The sequence below is a fragment of the Macaca mulatta genome, chromosome 2 (assembly GCF_049350105.2).
Source record: "Macaca mulatta isolate MMU2019108-1 chromosome 2, T2T-MMU8v2.0, whole genome shotgun sequence".
Lineage (NCBI taxonomy): Eukaryota > Metazoa > Chordata > Mammalia > Primates > Cercopithecidae > Macaca > Macaca mulatta.
This window is the reverse complement of record NC_133407.1, coordinates 59,603,802-59,626,161: the sequence shown is the minus strand read 5'-3', so window position 1 is coordinate 59,626,161 and position 22,360 is coordinate 59,603,802. Positions and strand designations below refer to the sequence as shown.

The window sequence follows — 22,360 nt, the reverse complement described above, 5'->3', positions numbered from 1 at the left end:
ACCATATTACACTCAAATTTACCCAGTTTTCATGTTTCTCTGTAGATTTACAGATTTACATATAGGATTAGCTTATTTTACCTGTGCCCGATAGATACCAACTGATTTCAGCTTAAAAAAAACTATAATGTCCTTTTCCTAAAGAAAATTTATAGCTGTACCAAGTGGACAGGATATTTTTGCATCACCCATAGAACTATGCATAGATTCTCTTTTTATGCACTGACTCTTAGTCTATTTCTAAGTCTATTTCTTCCCTTTGCAGTAATTATATGCAGAAATTTAACATGTCAAAGAAGAAAATGGAGCAATAGTAAATCATAAAACTATGTTGGTACATCTTCAATCTTGGGAGATTGCAGTTAGTCCAAATTCTACAGAGTCATTCTCCTTTGAAATGATAGACTATAAATTAATTATGGTTCAGGAAAAGCAAAGAACAGCTCCTAGCAGCCTGGCCTGAAGACAAGTTTCCGTTGTAAGAATGCTGGTATTTCCAGCCAGGCTTTGGCATGGAGGTGATGATGTTATAACCATAGTCCTGATTGCACAGGAATGAAGTGACTCTCCTAACAAGCTGCATGAAAAGTTATCCAGAAATTTAGGTAACTAGAGACATCAAAGAATATAAATGTTATATTTGTATCTCAACAGTATTTTGGATTGTTCTCAAATACACAAGGCCGGCCTTCTTGAGACATTTTCAAGATTACCAACATCTCGGGATGAACTCTGTGTCCCCAGAGACTATATAAAACCTGGCATAGAGGAGGTACTTAAGAAATGTTATATGAATGATTGAATTCAAGAACAGCAGAGGAGAAGTGATGAGCAGAGAAGTAATGTCCAATGAATTCATGTATTACCTGCAGTTGCTTTTTTCTTAATCAATTCATTGCTTGGAAATAAGTTAATCTAAATGAATCCATTCCTGGCCTTTATGTAAATTAGTGGTCTGGGTACTCACCAGCCACCACACCTGAATACACAATGGGAGAATATTTTGGAGGGTGGCTGGGAGGTCAGCATTGATCCAGGGAGTTATGACGGTAGAATAAAGCTTGCATTTGCCATCTTAAAGCACTGATGGCATCCGTTTCTCCTCCTGCTGGCACCAGGGTCCCTGGCTGTGGGAAACGAGGGAAATGTTCCCAGAGGGCTCCTGGAGAGCAAAGTTCTCGTCTGGTGATGCTCCATTTTTCATTATTTTATGATTGGCCCAAATTTCAGGACTGCTTAAGATAAGAGAGTAGAACTTTCTGTTAACTCAGAAAGAGTATACATCTCTGGTAAAGACCATGCCATCAAAAGGCCTGTGTGTACACTGCGTGATAGTGTCAAAGTCAGATGGAGATTTTAGGGTCCACTCAGCAAGGACAGGGCTTCTGTCTGTCTTGTTCATCACTGTCTCTCCAACATCAAAATAGAGTCTGGCTTTGCAGGTTAACTATCTCCCAGACTAGGTAACACGTTCTGAAATTATTTATTTTATTTTCCAACAATTCTGAAAGGTAAGTTTTTCATCCTCCTGACAATATGCCTGAGGTTGATTATGCCCATGGATAATTAGTTCATTTTGAGACTTGTTCATCTCTAAAATGGATAATGATACCTACTCACAGTATTGTGAGAACCAAAAAAAAAAAAAAAAAAAAAACCACAATGATGCAAATTAACACTTTTTTTTTTTTTAGAATTTACATTGTTCCAAGCACAGTGCTATACCCTTTATAGACATTTTCTTGTTTAAAATCCACAACCAATCTGTGATTTGAGTTTATTTGCTAGTAAGTGACTGAGCCAGGATGAGTCCAAGCAGTCTGATGACCTATCTTTTCCTTTTTTTTTTTTTTTTTTTGAGATGGAGTCTTGCCCTGTCACCCAGGCTGGAGTGCAATGGTGCAACCTTGACTCACTGCAACCTCCGCCTCCCGGGTTCAAGCGATTCTCCTGCCTCAGCCTCCTCAGTAGCTGGAACTACAGGCAGGTGTCACCACGCCCAGCTAATTTTTGCACCTCTAGTAGAGACGGGGTTTCACCACATTGGTCAGGCTGGTCTTGAATTCCTGACCTCACGATCCGCCCACCTCGGCCTCCCAAAGTGCTTGGATTACAGGTGTGAGCCACTGCGCCCGGCCAGCCAAAACTGTCAATGATTTCAATAGTATATGTCAGTGTCTAGAATAGTACTAGACAATAGTACTAGACAAATAGTACTAGTACAAGCCTACAACAGATGCTCACTAAATGCTACTTTCCTTATTATCTCCAAAGAGATAATACATGAAGTAGCAGAAGTTCCACAAGAACATAAATGACTTTTTCAGAACCCACAGTGAAAGCCAAAGTCAACATTGGAATGTATCAGCTCTAATCACATACCCATCTTAACAAAGCTTAGACAAATGTATTATTTATTATGGATTATTCTTAAGTGACACATGGAGAATGATGAATAGACTAAAACATTAAACATTATTCAAAATTCTGAATTTTAATTGGGGATGAAATTGAAAAACAAATACCTCACCTGCTCCTTGCTTCTTGCATTGGTCACCAAAAGTGACCATCTGCCCTGCTCTCTGGCTATGCTTGCTGCATGCTGCCTGGGAAGCAAAATGTTCCCAGGTACTCAAAGCCTCCAGTGGACTCAGTCATTGGATGAGCAAGTAACTTAGGTGGGGAGCCAGGCCACCTTTCAGCTGCACGGGAAGCCAGAATTTGGAGCTCCTTATCCAAGCCAGTGATCTTCAACTGTGGCCCAATTAGGAGGACCACCTGGGAAGCTGATGTATTGCTCCAAAGCAATAGATTCTGGTTTGATTGGTCTGAGGAAAGGTCCAGGCACAGGTATTTTTTAAAAGCTCCACATGTGACTGTAATGGCAGCCAGAGATGACAACTTGTCTAAGTAGTGGGTTGGGATGTTGTAGGAAAGAACTCTATGAGGTCCCAATACAGTGAGAAGCCTTGGAGTGACAGGAAGAGAGACAATAAATATTGGTCCTAGAGGATGAAGAACAATTTGGAAGGTTGAAGGTGGCCTTGACCCCAAAATGGAGATTGTAATACCTTGCAGGGTCTTTTGCCCTGACCAAATAAAGAATTACAGACTATTTCTTCAAGATTCTCTTTGGTGTTTTGCCATTCATTTTATTAGTACTATTAACCTTCTGCAAAAATCCCAGTGGCAGTAAATGACTGCAGCAAAAGAAGCTTAGCAGAACTTTTTAAAAATGTGAAATAAAACAATAATACCAGCAGTCTCATTTTCTGGGACAAGATTACAAGGGCCACCAATTCTGCTACAGTAAGGTGCAAGTGGGATGCATCACTTTGATGGGGTCAGGGTGGAATTTCTCCCACTGGTGTCATGCAGAATGATTAATTTATTATGGAGATCCAAAAGCTTGACTGAATGCTACTCTGAGATGGGCTACTAGATCATTATATTGCTCCTTCATATTTAATTAACTGCAGATGACTCTTGATTTTCCACGGACATGTTATGCCTGTGGCACCCAGATTCAAATAGAAATAGAAAGTGCATTCCAAAGATAAACAAAAATACAATTAGATGTATTTTTATACATCTAATTCAACATAGATTGAATACATACAATCTATGTCACAGTTCCCTTCTCTTAGCAGAGGTAATTGAAAATCCAGTTTTCATGTGGTTCCAGTGGGTCAATTGGAAGAGAAACACAGCAGCCACTAATCCCCCTGAATAAAAGACCAATCCTTCTTAAATTTACACTGGTTATAGAAATTACATGCATTTAGGACACTGTGGATATCACAAACTTTCAAGAATAAACTTCAATTAAAAAAAATGTATGCAAGACAGACATTTATGTGAAACCCAAAACCATAAAAACCCTAGAAGAAATCTAGGCAATACCATTCACGACATGGCACAGGCAAAGATTTCATGACAAAAACGTCAAAAGCCATTGCAACAAAAACAAAAATTGACAAACGGAAATAAACTAGAGAGCTGCACAGCAAAAGAAACTATCATAAGAGTGAACAGACAACCTACAGAATGGGAGAAAATTTTTGCAATCTATCCATTTGACAAAGGTCTAATATCCAGAGTCTACAAGCAACTTAAACAAATTTACAAGAAGAAACAATAAACAACCCCATTAAAAAGTGGGCAAAGGACATGAACAGATATTTTTCAAAAGAAGACATTTATGCAGCCTACAAACTTATGACAAAAAGCTCAACATCACTGATGATTAGAAAAATGCAAATCAAAGCACAATGAGATATCATTTCATGCCAGTTAGAATGGCCATTATTAAAAAGTCAAGAAACAACAGATGCTGGTGAGGCTGCAGAGAAATCAGAACACTTTTACACTGTTGGTGGGAATGCAAATTAGTTCAACCATTGAGGAAGACAGTGTGGTGATTCCTTAAAGACCTAGATCCAGAAATACCATTCGACCCAGCAATCCCACTACTGGGTATATACCCAAAGGAATATAAATTATTCCATTATAGACATACATGCACATATATGTTCATTGCAGCACTATTCACAATAGCAAAGATGTAGAGTCAACCCAAATGCCCATCAATGATAGGCTGGATAAAGAAAATCTGGTACATATATACTATGGAATACTATGCAGCCATAAAAAGGAATGAGATGTCCTTTGCAGGCACATGGATGGAGCTGGAAGCCATCATCCTCAGCAAACTAATGCAAGAACAGAAAACCAAACACCACATGTTCTCACTCATAAGTAGGTGTTGAACAATGAGAATACATGGATACAGGGAGGGTAACAACACACACTGGGGCCTGTTGGGGGTGGGCAGGGGTAGGGAGAGCATCAGGAAAAATAGCTAATGCATGCTGGGCTTAATACTTAGATGATGAGTAGATAGGTGCAGCAAACCACCAGGACATGCATGTACCTATGTAGCAAACTTGCACATCCTGCACATGTACCCTGGAACTAAAATAAAATAAAAAGACATTGACTATTAGATGGAGCAGAAGAAAATGTTGATGGGGTGGAAATTCTACAAGATAGCAAAGCTGCCATGAAAAATAGAACTGAACATGCACACAACAGAACTTGGATGAAGGTATGCCTTATTTAATTCCAAATATATTTATATATGTAAGAGCTGGTCATTAATCTCCACGTGCTAGAATCTCACTCTTGCAGATTTTGTACATTCTCCCTACATACTCTGACTTCAAACTCTTTCCCTTCTCTTCTATCTAATGTCTGTCTTCAATTCCTTCCTTATCCAGGAGGGTCAGGGTGGCTAGATGATGTGGTTCACCATTTAGAAGGTTCTCTTGCTTTATTCTCAAGTCCATTGATTCACTGTCCTTTCATTGCACCTGCCTGACAAAAAACCACATCCTTATAAATCTGACTGGCTGCTCATCACCTATAACCGAGGTGCTGAGCTGTGCTGGAGAAAATAGCAAACTATAGAGACTGACACAGTGTAAATTACTTGTCTCTAGTCCCTCATAGACCCCCAACAATCCTCTGTTTTCTAATCAGTTTTCTCCAAAGTGTGCATTTCAAACCTGCTCCACCTTTCTCAACCTCAGGTCCTACCTCCTCTTCCTTTAACCTCAGCAGGTAACAGTGCCTCCTGCTTCACAAAGAAAATAAGAGAAGACAAATTATAACCCCCTGCTATCTGTCCCATAGCAGACACAATTGGTGCCCTGCCCATTTTCCCTGGGGCTTCCAGGTGCTTGACAACTCTCTCTGGTATGGAAACACCCCATCTCCCTCACTCTCAGGTAGGTGTGCATTCCACACTGGCTCCAGAGTCCCAGGGGAATTCCAGTTTCAGTTACCCACACTAGCACTGACTTGATTATATGCCCTTTATGACCTTCCCTTTCCAAACTCACATTTCAAAAAATCATCAAACCACCTGCCTTCAAATCCTTGTTTCAGAGCCTGCTTCAAAGAGAACATAAATTAGAACAGTACCATCTTCTCCTCCTTTCTTCCTGCCACTGTGGAAGGCTGTCCTTTCTATTCAATTCTTATTTTTCCACTTATCCTATGGATCCCATCTCCTTCCTCTTTCTCAGGGACTCCACTCCACCAGTGATCACCTCTCATTACGATGTCTTTTCTTTGCCTTGAATTCTACTTTATATCATATTAATTTTACATTCCAACTTTGATTTCCTTTTCTTCTTTGATTTCTCTATTTGCCCATTTATTTATTTTCTATTTATCTTTGACCTTTTCCTTACAGAAAATATCTAGGAACTAGCATTTTTTTCCCCACCCAATCTCAGAAACTTTGTAGTTTACTATGTTGACACCTATATTAGAGATCTTTTCCGGATATGTTATTTTAGGCTTTTAAAGGTATTTCCCTTTGTATTTTCTCTACCTGCTTTTGCCAATTTGGTCAAGCCTCATTTACCTTACTGCCCTGATAGACCTTCTGTATGGGCTGTCTGTATAGGCTCACAGTATGATGAGCTTGGCTTACAGCGCATGGGCAATTGATGTATTGCTACATTTAATCTTCTGTAAAAGTGAGAATACTCAAGTCATTGAGCCTGTCTCCCTGCCTTTATTCTCAACCCTCACCACCTTGCCATCTGCACTGTGACCAGGATGAGCTGACTGAAATGTATCTGGCCAAGTGACTCCTGGAGTTAAATGTTTTCATGACTCCCAATCACACAATAGATAAACACCAAGCTTTGTGACATGGTTTCAGTGCTTTTCTTAATCTTTCAGAGGTTATCTTTCATCATTTTTCTCCCCCATATGGCTCCCTCTCCAGGTCATACTAATTGAGGCTTCCCAGCTTCTCCTCTTCCTGAAATTTATATATTAATTCACTTAGAAAATATTTATTAAACCCCCAGTGTTCCCTCAGAGCCATGCCAGATGGTGGTATCAAAATGGTAAATGATAGTAATGGTCTCTTTTTCCTAGAACTCTCAATCCAGTGGTAAGGCAGGCAAATACGAAAATAATCACAACCACAGGGCAACATATTGATAAGAGGGATCGTGATGGGAGCTTGTAGGAAGCCTCTAGCCCAGACTTGAATGTTCAGGAAAGCAACAATCAAGTCAAAACCCAAGTGAGGAGTAAGTAGAAAATTTAACAAGATATGACTGTGGCATTCTTTCCCTTGTCAAGCTGACAGATTGCTATTCATCCTTCAACATCAGGTGGCTTCCAAAAGCACTTTCCCTACTCCCCCAAAAGAGGTGGTTACTTCTTCACCTGGGCCATTTCTATATCTTGTACCTCTATCTCTCTGCCTGTCTACTTCTATCACATTCTTGTTTAACTGTTCTTTTCCTTGTGTTCTCCTTGACCTGGCTCCTTCCCAATCTATCCTTTACTACTCTTCCTCCAGGAAGCCTTCCATGACCTCCCTTAACCCTAGCTTAGGCAGCCCTTTTATGTGTTTCCATGACACTTTATATTTCCTTCAGAGTACCGACTGTGTGGTACTGCATTCTTTCATTCATTTGTCTTTCCATAATTGAGTGTATATTGAGAACCTTTTTCTCTGTTCTAGTCATGTGTTCTGAACTGATAATCCAGCAGGAAATAAGTCAGGCTAAAAAATTAATCACCATCACACACAAGTAAAAAATGCAGGGTGTCCTTTAGGGGCACATAGCCCAAGGATCTGATCCATCCTGAGAACCACGTCTTCTCCACCCCCTAGATAGGCTCTGTGAGGGCAGGCACCTGTGTGTCGTTTCTCCCTGTTTCCCCAGCACAGTGTCTACTGCATCTTTGTAAACTCCATGAACACATGAAAAAATGACAGAAAAAGTGCCTGGTCGGTGCTTCACAGGGATGACCGAGTCAGTTGCAGTGTCTAATAGTTCACAAACTGAGACGCTGGCAACACCGAGGCAGCAAATCCATCAGCAGGGCCAGGACAGCCAACCAGTCCTCCCTGGAAGGCACTGAAAAGGAGGGGGGCTGCTGTGCTCCTCCCTTTTGCCCTGAGGATGGTGGGGGTAGGTAATGAAGTCAGACAGAAGGTCACCTGTAGCAACATGTCTCGAGACCAGTCCTGTGTCCTCTATTCTTCAGAGAGCAGTTACAGACATTGCTGCCAAAAGAAACAGCTCAGAAAGGGCCAGAGGAAAGGCTATTGTCGAGCATAAGGTGGAGATATGGGAAGGGAGGCAAAGTAAGAGACTATGAAGAAAAATGAAGCTAATTCCAGCCACAGAACCAAGTCAGGTCCTGTCTGTTTCTTTTCAGCTAAAGAAATCCCCATGGTTAGACTGTCAGCTCCAATTCAGCCACTGCTCATTACCTCATCACCCATTTCCTATAATTATGTGTTGGTAGCCTCTTTTTCCTCTAATTGTAATTAGTTGTCAGATATGAAATGAGTATTGATGGTATTTTCTGCTTCTCTCTCATGCAGGTCTTTCTTTGCATATTTTCATCATCCAGGTGTTAGGACAAAGCTTTTATCTGTAAATGAGTCTTAGGTCTCACTAATCCTTTGAGATTATTAAAAACATAGAAAGGAGAGAGTATATTAAAAAGGCAAAGCTGTATATTTACCCCGCAATGGAAAATTTTGTCGATTAGGCAAGTTGAATTGACTCACAAAACTCTGAGCATACCTCATGCCATAGAAAACTCTGGGAGAATTTTAATTTTCAACTATGGCTACCGATGACATAGAAAGGGCTCAGATAAGCTAAAATAAGTGGGGGAAGTCATCCCAGATCCAGGAATATATTTTCTTCTTAACTATTCATGGTGGTCATCTGCTTATTACCTCAGCCACTATTTCCCCTCTTTAGGTAAGAGTTCTTTCATTTTCTTTTGAGAATGAATCACTTCCCTACTCCCAGAACGCAGTTTGGGTGGATTTAAAGTACCCTTCCCCAGTGTCAGGGTGGGTCTTGAGAGACTGAAGTCTTTGATGATTGGCTCAGGGATGGATACATAAACCAACCAGAGCCAATGGGATGTGAGGCTTGAAGCCTCTGCAGCCCTCTTGCCAATTTCAGGACAGCTTAAGAATAGAACCAACCTGCAGCTCACAGAATTCATAGTTTGATTCCCAGATAAACCCATATGGGTCCACAGTCCAGGTGAGCCTAGAAATTCTTCCATGTGGGCCTAGAAATTTGTGTTTTTGCTAGAGCTGATGTTTTGGCTTGCTTTGAGCTGGGTTTTCTGTTGGCTTACTGTGGAAGGTTTCTGATTCATTCATACTCAATAGGCCTGAAAAGAACTGAGACTTTATTCCTTCTTCATCCAGCTGAGGCCCTTAAGGCATTCCTATGAATGTCTGCACAGTCATCCTCAGTGTGTTGGCCCCTGGAGGGTCATTCAGCCATGTACGCTGCACTTTCAGAGGTGACTGCCTGCAGCCCTGTGCTCTCCTCACCTGAGCATACCAGAGGCAGGCACAGACACAGCCCCACCCCACTGGCAGACAGGACTCAAATGATTTCTCCATTTCTTGCCTCACTGTTAGATAAACTTAATAGCATTATTGATTGAAATTACAAAACTTTCATTTGGGTTTTTATGATGCACAGAGTTTAGAAAAATAATCTTTATATAAATGTAGAATGTACAAGGCAAACAATATGAATAGACTTGTACATACACAAGATGTGCCTTTGTCAGGTTGCTGCTTAGAGTACAGGAACTATGGGGACCTCATGAAACCTTTAGGGCAGTGTGCAAAGGAGGGAAAGGCAAGCATTAGGAACTTCATTGATGGTATCCACAAAAAACAAAATGCCTGCACTCAATTGCATCCTTACTTTGAAATCTCTCATGGGGAAAGCACACCTAATCATGGGCCAGGAGACATGGATTCCAGTCCCCATTTTTGTCTATGGAGCTTTCATAAGTCATCGTCTACCCTAACTCTGGAGATGGATGCCAGGAGTCACTCAGGTTCTGACATTTTCTAGTTCAAAAGTGAAGACATTTTCACCCAGCTACCAACCCAGAGTCATGCTGAACCTAATCATGACATCATCTGACTATTGCCTGAATAAGAGAGACACAAGGGGCCCTACACATTTGGTGCAGCCATTCTCATTTCAAGGAGGAAGCGGAAGTTCGGGACATTAAGAGATGTGGGTGACAGCAGTGGCTGTGTGTGCTTGGAGACTGGAAGTAGATGGGCCATAAGGGATGAAGCTGCTAGTGGAGGGGGGAGGGACAGAAAATGGGGGAGTCTGCCATCTCTACCACTGGTCTTGAACAAGACATATCGCCTCTTCCTGACCCTGTTTTCTCATCAAGGAGCTGGTGGCTGCAAGGACTAATTCTCCCTCTCATAGCAGTGATGATCTTTAGTGAGATCGTCTTTATGAATGATTAATTTCAGCAAATTGCCCACATCTGGGCCTAGAGAGGACCTTTTGTTCCCCATTACTAATGGTTTTGAAACCATTTGTTTCATTTTTGAATCACAGGTTGGCAAATGAGGGCTACTTATCCCTTTGCGGCTGCATGGAGAGAGATGAGGTGTGTGCGTGCATGTGTGCACATGGGTTGTTTGCATGCCCAGAGTGTTGAATAAACCCCTCTGTGTACAGACCCTTCTATTTTCTCTCCCTGAGTTCTCCCCTAAGCCTCAAACTCTGACAGCATGTGAAATATCAGGTTGCCAAACTCCTACCTAAGCTGTATCATCACTCCTAATAGACTCCTGGGAGCAGAGGCAAAGTCATGTGGCCAGCAGTCCCTGCTGATTTAGAGGGCAACCACTTGTCAGCAATCTCTCTCTTTCTTCCTTTCTTCCTTCCTTCCTTTCTTTTCTTTTTTCTTTTCTTTTCTTTTTTCTTTCTTTCTTTCTTTCTTCCTTTCTTCCTTTCTTCCTTTTCTTTTTCTTTCTCTTTCTTTCTTTCTTTCTTTCTTCCTTTCTTCCTTTCTTACTTTCCTCCTTTCTTTCTTCCTTTCTTCCTCTCTTCCTCTTTCTTTCCTTTCTTTCCTTTCTTCCTTGCTTTCCTGTTTTCTTTTTCTTTCTTTCCTCTCTTTCTTTCTTTCTTTCTTTCTTTCTTTCTTTCTTTCTTTCTTTCTTTCTTTCTTTCTTTCTTTCTTTCTTTCTTTCTTTCTTTCTTTCCCCTTCTTTCTCTTGTCAGCAATTCTTAAGAGGGATTTTATCCATAAAATTAGGAAACTAGGAAGAAATATTTTTAGACGACTTTGGAAAAATACGAAGGTCTGCTCATTTTTTATGTGTATGCATCATGACATTTATTCAAGTTAGACTTTCCAGAAAGAGTGACATGCCTAAAGCACTCTTGTATGTTTAATATTCATACACCATTTACATTCTATGGGTATTTTGGAGTTAAGATAGTTCACTCTGTTTGTGTTATGCAGAAAAATTGGTAAACTCTTTCAGGGAAAGCTTGCATTTTAAAACCACCTCTCAAGTGTCCTCGGAGGCACTTCATAAATATTTATTATTGCTGCTCTTATGTTGTTATAATAGGTGAGCTAGCTAGTTTATATCAGCCTAAGCAACAAGAATGGGAATCACAAAGGGTGTCATAAAAATAATACCATCCATGTTAAATATTTAATGTCGTGTTCTCCTAGTGTCAAAATATTTAGTGCAGTGAGAGCATCACTAAGGCAGAGGGAGATGAGCCAGGACTATATTCTGCACATATGAATGCATTAAAAAGAAGCCCACACAGTTTATTCTTAAGATTAACTGCTTTTGCTCTAGAAAGTTCTCTTGATTAGGGAGGGGCATAAGGCAAGACTGGCACCCAGATGGCAGGAGTCGAATGGCAGGGATACCAGCTCATCCCACCTGCCCTGAGGCCAGCCCTAAGCAGGGCAGATTCTCCTCTTTGGAGGCTTTGCAGTCCAGTTGGAAATGCCTCAGGCCAGCTCCCAGGCCTAGATCTGGGGGCGGCTACTACTACATAGAGAAGAATCATGGCTGCTGGCACTGGGCACACTAGATATCAGTTCACACATTTTTCTATCTTCTTCCATCCAGATAAGACAATGTATTCCAACCCTGATACTGCCTCAGAACCGTCAGGGCAGCATTTTAAAAACACATGCACATGGAGCTCCTTATTCAAAAGATCTAGGTTGAGACGGGATTATCTGAATTTTAAATTAAACAGGTAATTCCAATGTGCAGCCAGAGTTGAGAAGAAACACCTTTTGAGAGACTCGTATAAGTCCTCCAAGGTGTTAAGGAGTATTTTACTTTATGACTTTACTTCTTCAAGGATGGCATGAAGCAGCTGCCTAAAAGGACACAGAACATCTCCTTGGAATCAGTTTGCATTCCCTAGGAATTAAAGCCTTGAGGATGTGTGAAACAGGGACCCAAAGGCATGGTGGTGTTCTTTCTCTCCTTTGCTGTTTAGATCCAGCTCAAACCCTATCTGGCAGGGCTGCATAAATTGTCCTCTTGACCTGCGAACAGCCCAGGAAAGCTCCATTTGGATGATGGTATTTTATATTATGTTCAATATGTGCCCAGATGAAAAATTAGCAAGTGACCACATTACTCCTCATTTGGGTCTTCCATATCTTCCTACCTATATCCTTACAAATACTTGACTCTGGTTGGTTGGTCACATACACTTGCATGATGTTTTGAAAAAAATCAACAAAAATCATTCCTCAGGGTTCTCCAGAGAAACAGAACCAAGAGGGTGTGTGTGTGTATATAGACAGAGACAGAGAGAGATGTATTATAAGGAATGGGCTCATGTGATTATGGCGGCCAAGAAATCCCAAGATCTGCAGTTGGCAAGTTAGAGACTCCAAGGAGCTAATGGTATAGCTCTACTCTGAAAGCTGGCAGGCTTCAAGATCCAAGAAGGCTGATGTTTCAGTTTGAGTCTGAAGGCAAGAAAAGATCAATGTCCCAGCTTGAAATGGTCAGGCAGGAATTCCCTCTTATTCACAGGAGGGTAAGCATTTTTGTTTTATTCAGGCCTTCAACTGATGGGGAAAGGGCTACCCACATTAGAGAGGGCAATCGGCTTTTCTCAGTTTATAGGTTCAAATGTTAATCTCATTCCAAAACACCCTCATAGGTGCACCCAAAATAAAGTTTGACTAAATATCTGGACATTCCATGGCTCAGTCAAGTTGACACATCAAACTAACCGTGATGTGCCTTTTTTCATTGCAGGCATCTTGCCTGCTAGGAAGCATGCCCATTCCAGAGTGAATGTTGCAAGGTAAAGTCAGCCCTTTTCAAGCACACACAGGTGAGCTGGACATTGTGGTGTGTTACCTCCCATAAAATGAATCAGACTGGCCTACTGTTCCTAATGGGAGACTTTTTGGAGCAAGTCAGTGTGGGTAGGTGCCCCTTTCTAACTGTAGAAGCAAGAGCCCTGATGAAACAGCTCTGGGTCTAAACCCAGCCTAGACCCCATGTCACCTGTGTATATGGTAGGTTCCCCAGTCTCCAACCACCTTTTAAGACAATCCCTGATGCTGGGCCTCTCTCTATCTCCACTCCCTACCCCACACTTCTGTCTCTTCATTGATATGCCACTGGAGGAAGTCAAAGAACTGGGCTAGGCCTCAGCAATTCATGATTTTTGACTTCAGCTGTATCCTTGCTATTACTCAGTGGACCTTTTGTCATTTCTTAGCAACTGATCATCTATTTAGTCATTCACTCAAAAATATTTTTGAATACCTCCTGCTAGCCAGATACTGTGATCTGCTCAAGGTGCAATAGGAGTGTAGAAAAATAGGCAGTCCCTGCTCTCAGGGAGCATACAGTCAGGCAGACGCCATGAGCCAGATGTCCTAAACCTGTCCAAACACCTCAGTCCTCTGTGTTTCCAGGTGATCTCAATGATAATCCTAGGGTCACCACTGTTAGAAGTTCCTGGGTCTGCATTTCCAGCCTAGAGATCTCCACAGAGTTCCCCTTGTTCTCTAGATGTCTGAAGCTGGGAGGTCACAAGCTCCTTGGTCACCACTCCCCAACAGTGCTGTCTGCCCTCACAGCTCCCTCCTGTGTCTCCTGTCTCTGAGATTTCAGCTCATCCACCTCCATGCCCAATCCAGGAATCTGGGTATCCTCCTCCACTCAGGAAGACCTCCTATTCTGTATCCAGAGATCACCAGTCCTATTTATTCTTTTCTCCTAATCACCTCCTTCCTCTACATCTTTCATACCACTGCCTCATCATCAACTCCTAATTAATTTTCCTGCCTCCAGCCTCAACCCTGTTTCCTCTATTATAGCCTTCATGTTACTTCTAATACCTTTGATTATGTCTTATTCCTGACTCAAGGTTTTCAATGGCTTATTACAAGATTGAGCAAGGTTTTGATAACTGTTTTTGGCATAGGATGAATTTTGTTTTCCAAAATTTAATATGAAGCACTAAAAAGAAATGAACTATCAAACTATGAAAAGACACAGAAGAAACTTAAATGCATATTACTAAGTGAAAGAAGCCAATGTGAACGGGCTACATGCTATATGATTCAACTATATGACATTCTGGAAAAGGCAAAACTATGCAGATAGTAAAAAGATAGTGATTTCCAGGAGTTAGAGGAGAGGGAGGGATGAATTGGCAAGACAGAGGATTTTTTAGAGCAGTGAAACTAGTCTGTATGATAACTGTAATGGCGGATACAAGTCATTATACATTTGTCAAAACCCATAGAGTGTACAACACCAATAGTGAACCCTAATGTAAACTATGGACTTTGGTTGATAATGTTGTGGCACTGTAGGTTCATCAGAGGTAACAAATGTGCCACTCTGGTGAAGGATGCTGATAATGAGGGAGGTTATGCATGTGTAGGGACAGGGGTGTATGGGAACTCCCTGTGCTTTCTGCTCAGTTTTGTTGTGAACTTAAAACTGTGTTAAAACATAGTCTACTTTTTAAAAAAAATAATAATATGAAGAAAAAGTGGAGGTGCTTTGATGGAAGCTGTGGCAGATGGAAGGAAGAGAGGGGAGAGAGATGTAGCCTTTGCTCCTCCTTGTCCCCTAAGTGTTTGTTGAGATCTGGGGACCTTTGGATTTGAAGGAATTCCAGAGACATAGAGGACAAAGCTAAATGGCTTAGCAAGGCAAACAAGGGTTCTTATAATCAGACCAACTTTCTTTCCAGGCTCATTTCTTGCTGTTCCCCAATACATTGTACTCATAATATTCTATAAATGTGACCTGTTTCCCCAAGTACCTCCCCTTGGTGGAGTCTCCCTCTGGAGTCGCCGTTGCTTGCATTGCTTCCTGTATTAAACCTTTTGCCCTCCCTCTCCACTTGACTTCTCCCTTCAAGTGTCAAGCCAAGTGATAACTCCTGTTCCCACATCAAGCTATCCCAAATCCCCCAGGAGACCTTCTTTGCGCTTCACTTGCCCTGTACTCTCCATTACGGCATCTGTCAGATACATTATCAGTTTGTTTTTTTGCAAGCCTAACTCCCACTGCACTATGATAAATTTGAGGGCAGGCTCCATGCTCTTGTCCTCATATCTCCTGTAACTAATGCCTGGCTTCATAAATGTTTGCTTAAGAATGAATAAATGAATGAGTGAATTAATGTAAATTCTACCATTTTTCTCTTGTAAGACAGTTCCACCTCCTACCAGATCGAGGTAAGTTTGGTCACTCTGAGTTTATTCCTTTCCCATGAGTTTTTTGACTTCAAGTATTGACAATAATGGGCAGTATATTTACAGGGCAGGCCAGCCACAGCAACCCACAGGTGGGATTGACCACATAATATTAATATGTTTTCCCATTTCTCTCCTTGGCAGAGCTGTGTTCTTTCGGATGTACCATCAGTTCACTCTCAAGTTACTTCACCTTTCTACTCCCATTAACACATTTGCTCTTAGTTCACCAAAAGGAAAATTAGCAGAGCAAGGAACTTCCAGCTGCTCCTTCTCTGGTAGAGAAGAAAGTCAGAATTGTTATCTTTAACTATGACTTTTAGAGTATTTCAAGAAAAGACATCTATAGCTTTTTTATTTCCTGGCAGTTTTACTACTTAATTTCTAAGGCCTCAGTTGAACATGGGTAGTGACTGAACTGACATCCTAAGCCTACAGCAGTAAACCCAGCTCCATTTGGATTTGACAGCTGGGGTCTGCAGAGCCTGACAAATTATCTAAGGCTGGTGCATTATTTCTTTCTATGAATTTCTTGTCTCCTCTGGCTTATAGAGGCAGTTCAGAAAAGTTCTCAAAGAGTGCTTATTCAAGTTGTCAAGCTTTGTTACCTGTTTTGAATGAAGCCTGAATGTTACCTGTTTTGAATTATCAGCATCCTTCACCAGAGTGGCACATTTGTTACCTCTGATGAACCTACAGTGCCACAACATTATCAACCAAAGTCCATAGTTTGAACTTCCTTGTTTCCTCTTATTTTTCATGCAGTGTCTTATCACAAGTGTTCAGGCTCTTCAAAAAACTTGAAGCTCAAATCAGAATTTGCTGCTCCTGAATCAAGTCTGTTTCAAAGTTCGTTAAAATGCCTGAAGCTCATATACAGTCTACAGTTTTAAAAAAATAAATAAATAAACAAAAACTGGAGACTGGCCTCTGGAGACTGGGATTGCACAGGCACCTGAATCTGTTATTGTCTTAAGGGCTTTCAGTTGAGTTTTCTGTGTACTTATTGACTAAACTATTTTCCACCATAGATACAAGCTTGTAAATAGTTGACCAATGCTTTTGCACTACATGTATTTCTTACTTTACATTAATAGGTAATTCCTTTCAATAATGAATACTGAACAGTTATTTACTGTAAAGATATTCTTAAAAAAACTAAGGTCAGAGTGTCCCTGGTAATGAATCTCCAGGGTCTTTCAAATATGAGTAAATAGTAACAATATCAGAGCCATAAATTAAGCAAATGTCAAATTACCTTAGACTTATGGTGAACAATTACTGCCTTCACCTCCCAAGTCAGATTATTAGGAAAAATCAGAAAAACTCAGACACTGGTGGCTTTCCGTGTCTTTGAAATACCCCCTCACACATGCCAGCTCTGAATCTCACACATCCTCAGGGCTCTCGTGTTGTAGTTACTGACCCACCCTGGTCACTCCCTCTCGTTCTTTGAAAATTTTAGCTCATTTCTCACTGTCACTCTCCAATGTTAGTTTTGCTGTACTTTTCAGTGAGTTCAGTGACCCCAAAGATGATCTTCCCTGTACCTTCACCTCCAAGTTCCTTAACCTTCTCTCCTTCACTGATCTCGCCTTCTATACAACCTCCACAACTCTCTCCCAATGGACACACCATAGACTATGTCACTAACAATAACTGAACCCCTCTATAACCCCAGTTTCAAATGTTTCCCTTTTCAACCACTTTCTATCCTTCCAACCACTCTCTAATGTTTTTGCTTCAACAATTCTTTGGTCCCTCTGGGATGTATACTTTATTGATCCTATCTAGTTTTCACAGTCCCTCAGCTCCCTCATTTTAGCTCCTGGCTCATTTCCTGACTCTAGTCCTCATTTTCCTTTCTACTCAGTTTAAATGCCAACTCCACCATTAAAATAACTGCCCTACACAAGCCCTCAGCATCTTTGCCCTCCTTTTATCATCTTATTTAAAAAAACAAAAACCCACCTGAACTTGCACAGTTGAATATGGCTAGAAGAAAAACACATAACTATAGACATGGTCTCACTTCAAATTTAATCATACTGATCTTAAGTTGGTCCTTAATGCTGTCTTGTCACTGTGTGGCCTAGCCCTGGTCAATTCATTCTTCTTCTCTCCTGCATGTCTTCTCTCCATACTTCTAACACTTCCTTCTCATCGTCACTAACAGCTGATGACTTTGCTTCTGATTCCCACTGAGAATATAGAAGCAATAGAAGAGAACTTTGACAAGATACCTCCCCCTCCACTACCCAATCAATCGCCCTGCTAGCCTCAAAGCCCAGGTACTCTGCCTTCTTTCATGCACTCTCTTCTTGTGTGCGTCTCGTGTCCTCAAAAAATCATTCCAGATATTCTTCTCTCTCCTTCTGCATCATATTTTCTTCTCAAAAAGATTTCCCCATAAGTGCATAAATATGTGGTCGTCTTCCATGTGCAAAAGCTACCTCTCTGATCCCCCTTGTCAGCTCAGTGCCACTCCATTTATCTGCTTTTCTTTATAGCAATCATCATCCAAAAGAGTAGCCTTCAGCTTGTCTCTTTGCATTCTCCCAGAGACCATTCCAATTATGCTTTAAACTCTACCATTCCACCAAAACAGACCTTGTAAAAGTCATTAATGACCTCCATGTTGCTGAACTTAATGGCCAATTCTTGGTCCTCATCTTGTTTGATGTATGAGTAGCACCTGACGGATTAGTCACTCCATCTTCCTTGAAATGCTCATCTGGATTCCAGGACTCCATTTTCTTCTAATTGGTCTCCTGCTGCTCTGCTTGCTTTATTTTCAGCTTTCTTTGGCTCCTCCTCAGTTTCTCAATTTCTTAATGTTGGATTTCCTAGGTCTTAGACCATGTGCCTCTATTTTCTATTCTGTCTATACGCACACCCGTAGTGCTGTCATCCAGGAGCCAGGCTTAAACAGCCTCTACTTGCTGATGACTCCCAAGTTAATATATCTAGCTCCCCTTTCTAAACTCGAGTCATATGTCTATTTACATACTTGACAATTTTTATTGCAGGCCTAATTGATATCTCAAACTTAGTATGTCCCAAATCAATCTCCTAATCTACCTAAATTTTTCTCTCATTCTGCTACCTCATTTACTTGTACTTCATCCTTTCTGCTGCTCAGGCAAAAAATCCTTAGAGTCATCTTTGACTTTTCTCTTTTCTGTCATCTTCCACATAGAACCCAACAGAAAATCTTCCGGATTTTACCTTAAAAATATAGCCACAATTTGACCACTCCTCACTACCTCCTCAGTTACCATTCTGGTCTAGACTTAGGTCACAGAATAGCTCTGATTTGTGTTGAATGGCCAGAATGCCAAGGCTGCCTGTTCCTGGGCCTGAGGGATAACTGGAGGCCTCAAGCCTCCCCAGGTTTCACAGTCAGATTCCACGACTTTATGCTGTTAGAATTGCCATCTCTATTTAACCCTCTTTAAATATTGACTGGGAGGAGTAACAATTTTTATTTATTAATGCATATTAATGTATGTGTGATTGTGTGTATCTCACCTTGCCCCCCCCCCCACATATTTAAGGCAGATTGTAAAAGTATATAAAATGCATAATAATATAGAAAAGTGAGGAAATTAGGCAAAGGGAAAACAAGGATAGATAGAAAAAATTCAGGTGAATTGAGGGAGTGGTGAACTGAACCTATAAAATGCATGCCATGCAGTCCTTCATACTTGCTAAATGGGAGTGACACATGAGTCCCTTTCTCTGAGGTGTTCCTTAGCATTAGGTTGCCTTATGCTCGATGGGCCCCTGTAAGGAACCATGAACATGGTGGCTCCCTGGGAGAGGGTCATGATGGGAAGAGAAAGGCTAAAAGGAGAAGTGGGGCAATACTGGCCAGGAAGCCTCCTCCTCACCTGAGACCAGGTCCTGGCCTGGACCACAATCATTCTCTGGTGCCCTCCCCAGTCTCCCACATTCCAGCCCACCCCCACACCACACCCTCAGTACTTACCAAGACCCAAGCAAGAAACTCTGAGTCCTGATTTTCCAAGATTCCTATAATAAAAACAAAGCAACACTTGGTCATCATTTCCTCAGGTGAAACTGTACATGCTTAAGTGAATATCGTATCTCCCTTTTGGCATGATTCTTGACGAGTCCTGGTAGAGACAGAGCCACAGATGTAGGCATATTGTCTTGAGACAAGTCTCCCTTGCATGGCCACTCAGGCACCAGGAAGCTCAAAATCTGTTCAGGCACAGCACAGAACAAAATGTCCCTCACAGAACACAGCTTCTCAGTCCCATATTGTCTTCTTTATTAACTTGTTTACCCATTTATTGGCTTTCTCTCTCTTTCTAGAATGGGAGTTTCTTGAGGGTAAACTTTTTTACCTTATTCACCAACCATTCATTCATTATTTGTCAACTGACCACTTCTCACTCCTTCCTCCGTTACCATCCTGGTCTAGATAGTTCTGATTTGTGTTGAATGGCCTGACACACAGTGAGCCTTAATAAATATTTTTGACTTATTGACTAACAAACTGACTTCTAAAACAGAATATTGCTTATAATGGATGTGAATTATTAAAATAACAAATACAAAACTATCTTTTAGGTTATTTTAACTATATCCTATATTTAATATAATATACATATTTAACTCTATATATATATATGTGTGTGTGTGTGTGTGTGTATATATATATATATTAAACTCAAGATTACGTAAAATTACCATGGGAACATCAGATAGTTCTTTATCCCCAAAAGTTTAAGGAAAAGAAATATATTTTTGCTTTCTAAATAAGGATAGAACTAGGAGCTCTAGTATGCATTTGCCTATAAGTCTTTGTGGAAATCCAGACTCAACCCATTTTTCCGTCTTCTGACTAGCAGCTGTTAGAGAAGAAAACAAATTCTCAGAGACAGGGTGCCTCATAGCATTAGTGTAAGGGTCCAAAGTGAGCAGGTGAAGCTGAAATAACTGTAACGCTGTAGAAAAGTGCACCCTTATTCTCCGATAAGAGGCTCTCATAAAAATACACTTTCCCTTCTTGCTCCCACACCAAAGGAAACAACACAAATAAAACTTCCAAATCGGTGGCACAGCTGAACTACTCTGAGTTCTCCCTTGATTTGTCATCAGTTTTGGTTTATTTAGACTTAGCAATTAGTACTCCCATTTTGGCATCACAAGTTTTTCCACTGCTTATTAATGTTTTCTGTAAAATGCCACCTAAGCAACACATTCAACTGCACAACATAATAAAAACTGCATAAAAATGCAAGGAGTTGAAAGACCCGGGCTTTTGACCCATTGCCACAGCTAGTTGAGTGACCTTGTGGAAACTGCTCCCTTTTCTTTCTGGGGTTCAGTTTCTTCATTCGGAAGATGTAGTGTTGATGTCTATGACATTTTCCTAGCATCACTGTTTGCAGGGCCAGAGCATGAGAATGTGTGCTAAAGTGTTACACTGTAAACAAATGCAAGGCATAGTGATTTCTGGTGCTTTTTGACTCCTACCCTCCAACAGACATGGTGCTAAATTTTCCCATATGAATTGGACATGTCCAGCTGGAAGAAAACCGTTGCATAAAGAGGCATGTGGAAAATATTTTGAACAACTAAATAGGAGAAAAATAATTGGATTGCTCCAGTGAAAACACTTTATGTAAGAAATTGTTCATTTAGTAGTTTTTCAGAAATCAATAGATGTACAGACAAAAGACTTTTCTTGGTAGTCTAAAAGTCTACTGATTTTAAAGGGTTGGAATCTAGAGCAAATGCTATATTGTAGGGAGAATTTTTTTAAAAAGTCATGGAGATACAGAGAAGAACAAGGCATGGTCCTCTACCCTCAAGGAGCCTAGAATCCAGTGAGGGACACAGAAAAACAAACATGTAATTCCAGTAACATCAGATACATCCTACCATGGAGATCTTTGGGAACACGTGAGGTGGTGGCTTCCTCGGGCTTATATTTGCATAACTTTGTGGGTATCATGGAGAAAAGGATCTAGATAAGGGTTTTCATGTATTTTTAATGTCTTTCAGTAGGGAGAAGTGACTTGCAGAAAACTCTACAGAGCAAGACAGTTCTAAGGCTAAGTCTCTATAGTTCAGAGATTTTTCTAACAAACTCAAATAAGGCAAAGTTATATCACTGGGTACTTAGCAACATTTCGCATCCAAAATAGGGAGACTTGTCCTATTTTCCTTATGGCAGCAACTTAAGATAATGATCACTCTGTTATGGGTTTTGAAGACCAAACTTGAGAACTGTCAGCAAAAACAAACTGCAAACTAGCAAGTACTAATGGCCCATTTTCTTGCCACTGCTATTTAAACGCCCAGGATGGCCTTTCTGGAAAGAAAGCTTTACAAGATTTTAAATGTAAGAAAAATTCAATTACAGACTAATACTGCTATAGCGGTGATAGGTACCCACTTTGAGACTTGCTATTTTTGTTTCCCGTAACTCTTTAATACTTTTAATGCTTTTTCTAAATACCCTCATCCTCTAGAGAGAACAGTTATGAAATTCAGGTGGTCACTTTTAAAGTGAGAGGCATTTTCTCTGCATGAGATATATCTGGGTCTATACGTTCATTGCCCTAACTTTGTCCAGATGTAAGTCTCTTTGTGAGGTGTGTACCACTTAAGACACTCCCAACACAGGACGGTGCCACTCACTTTGCACCTGGAGAAGGTAGGAGGAACTAGCTAACTCCAATTCAGAGCATGA

At 40.8% G+C, this 22,360-nt stretch overlaps 1 protein-coding gene across 4 annotated transcripts in view; it reads right to left on the bottom strand.

The window, feature by feature from the left end:
- Positions 1–22,360, bottom strand: part of KCNAB1 (potassium voltage-gated channel subfamily A regulatory beta subunit 1) — a 420,197-nt gene that overhangs the window by 96,144 nt on the left and 301,693 nt on the right. For all 4 annotated transcript variants that reach the window (XM_077990673.1, XM_015131744.3, XM_028843252.2 and 1 more), the window contains 1 exon segment: positions 19,622–19,665. In XM_077990673.1, coding sequence (XP_077846799.1) covers positions 19,622–19,665 — 44 coding nt within the window.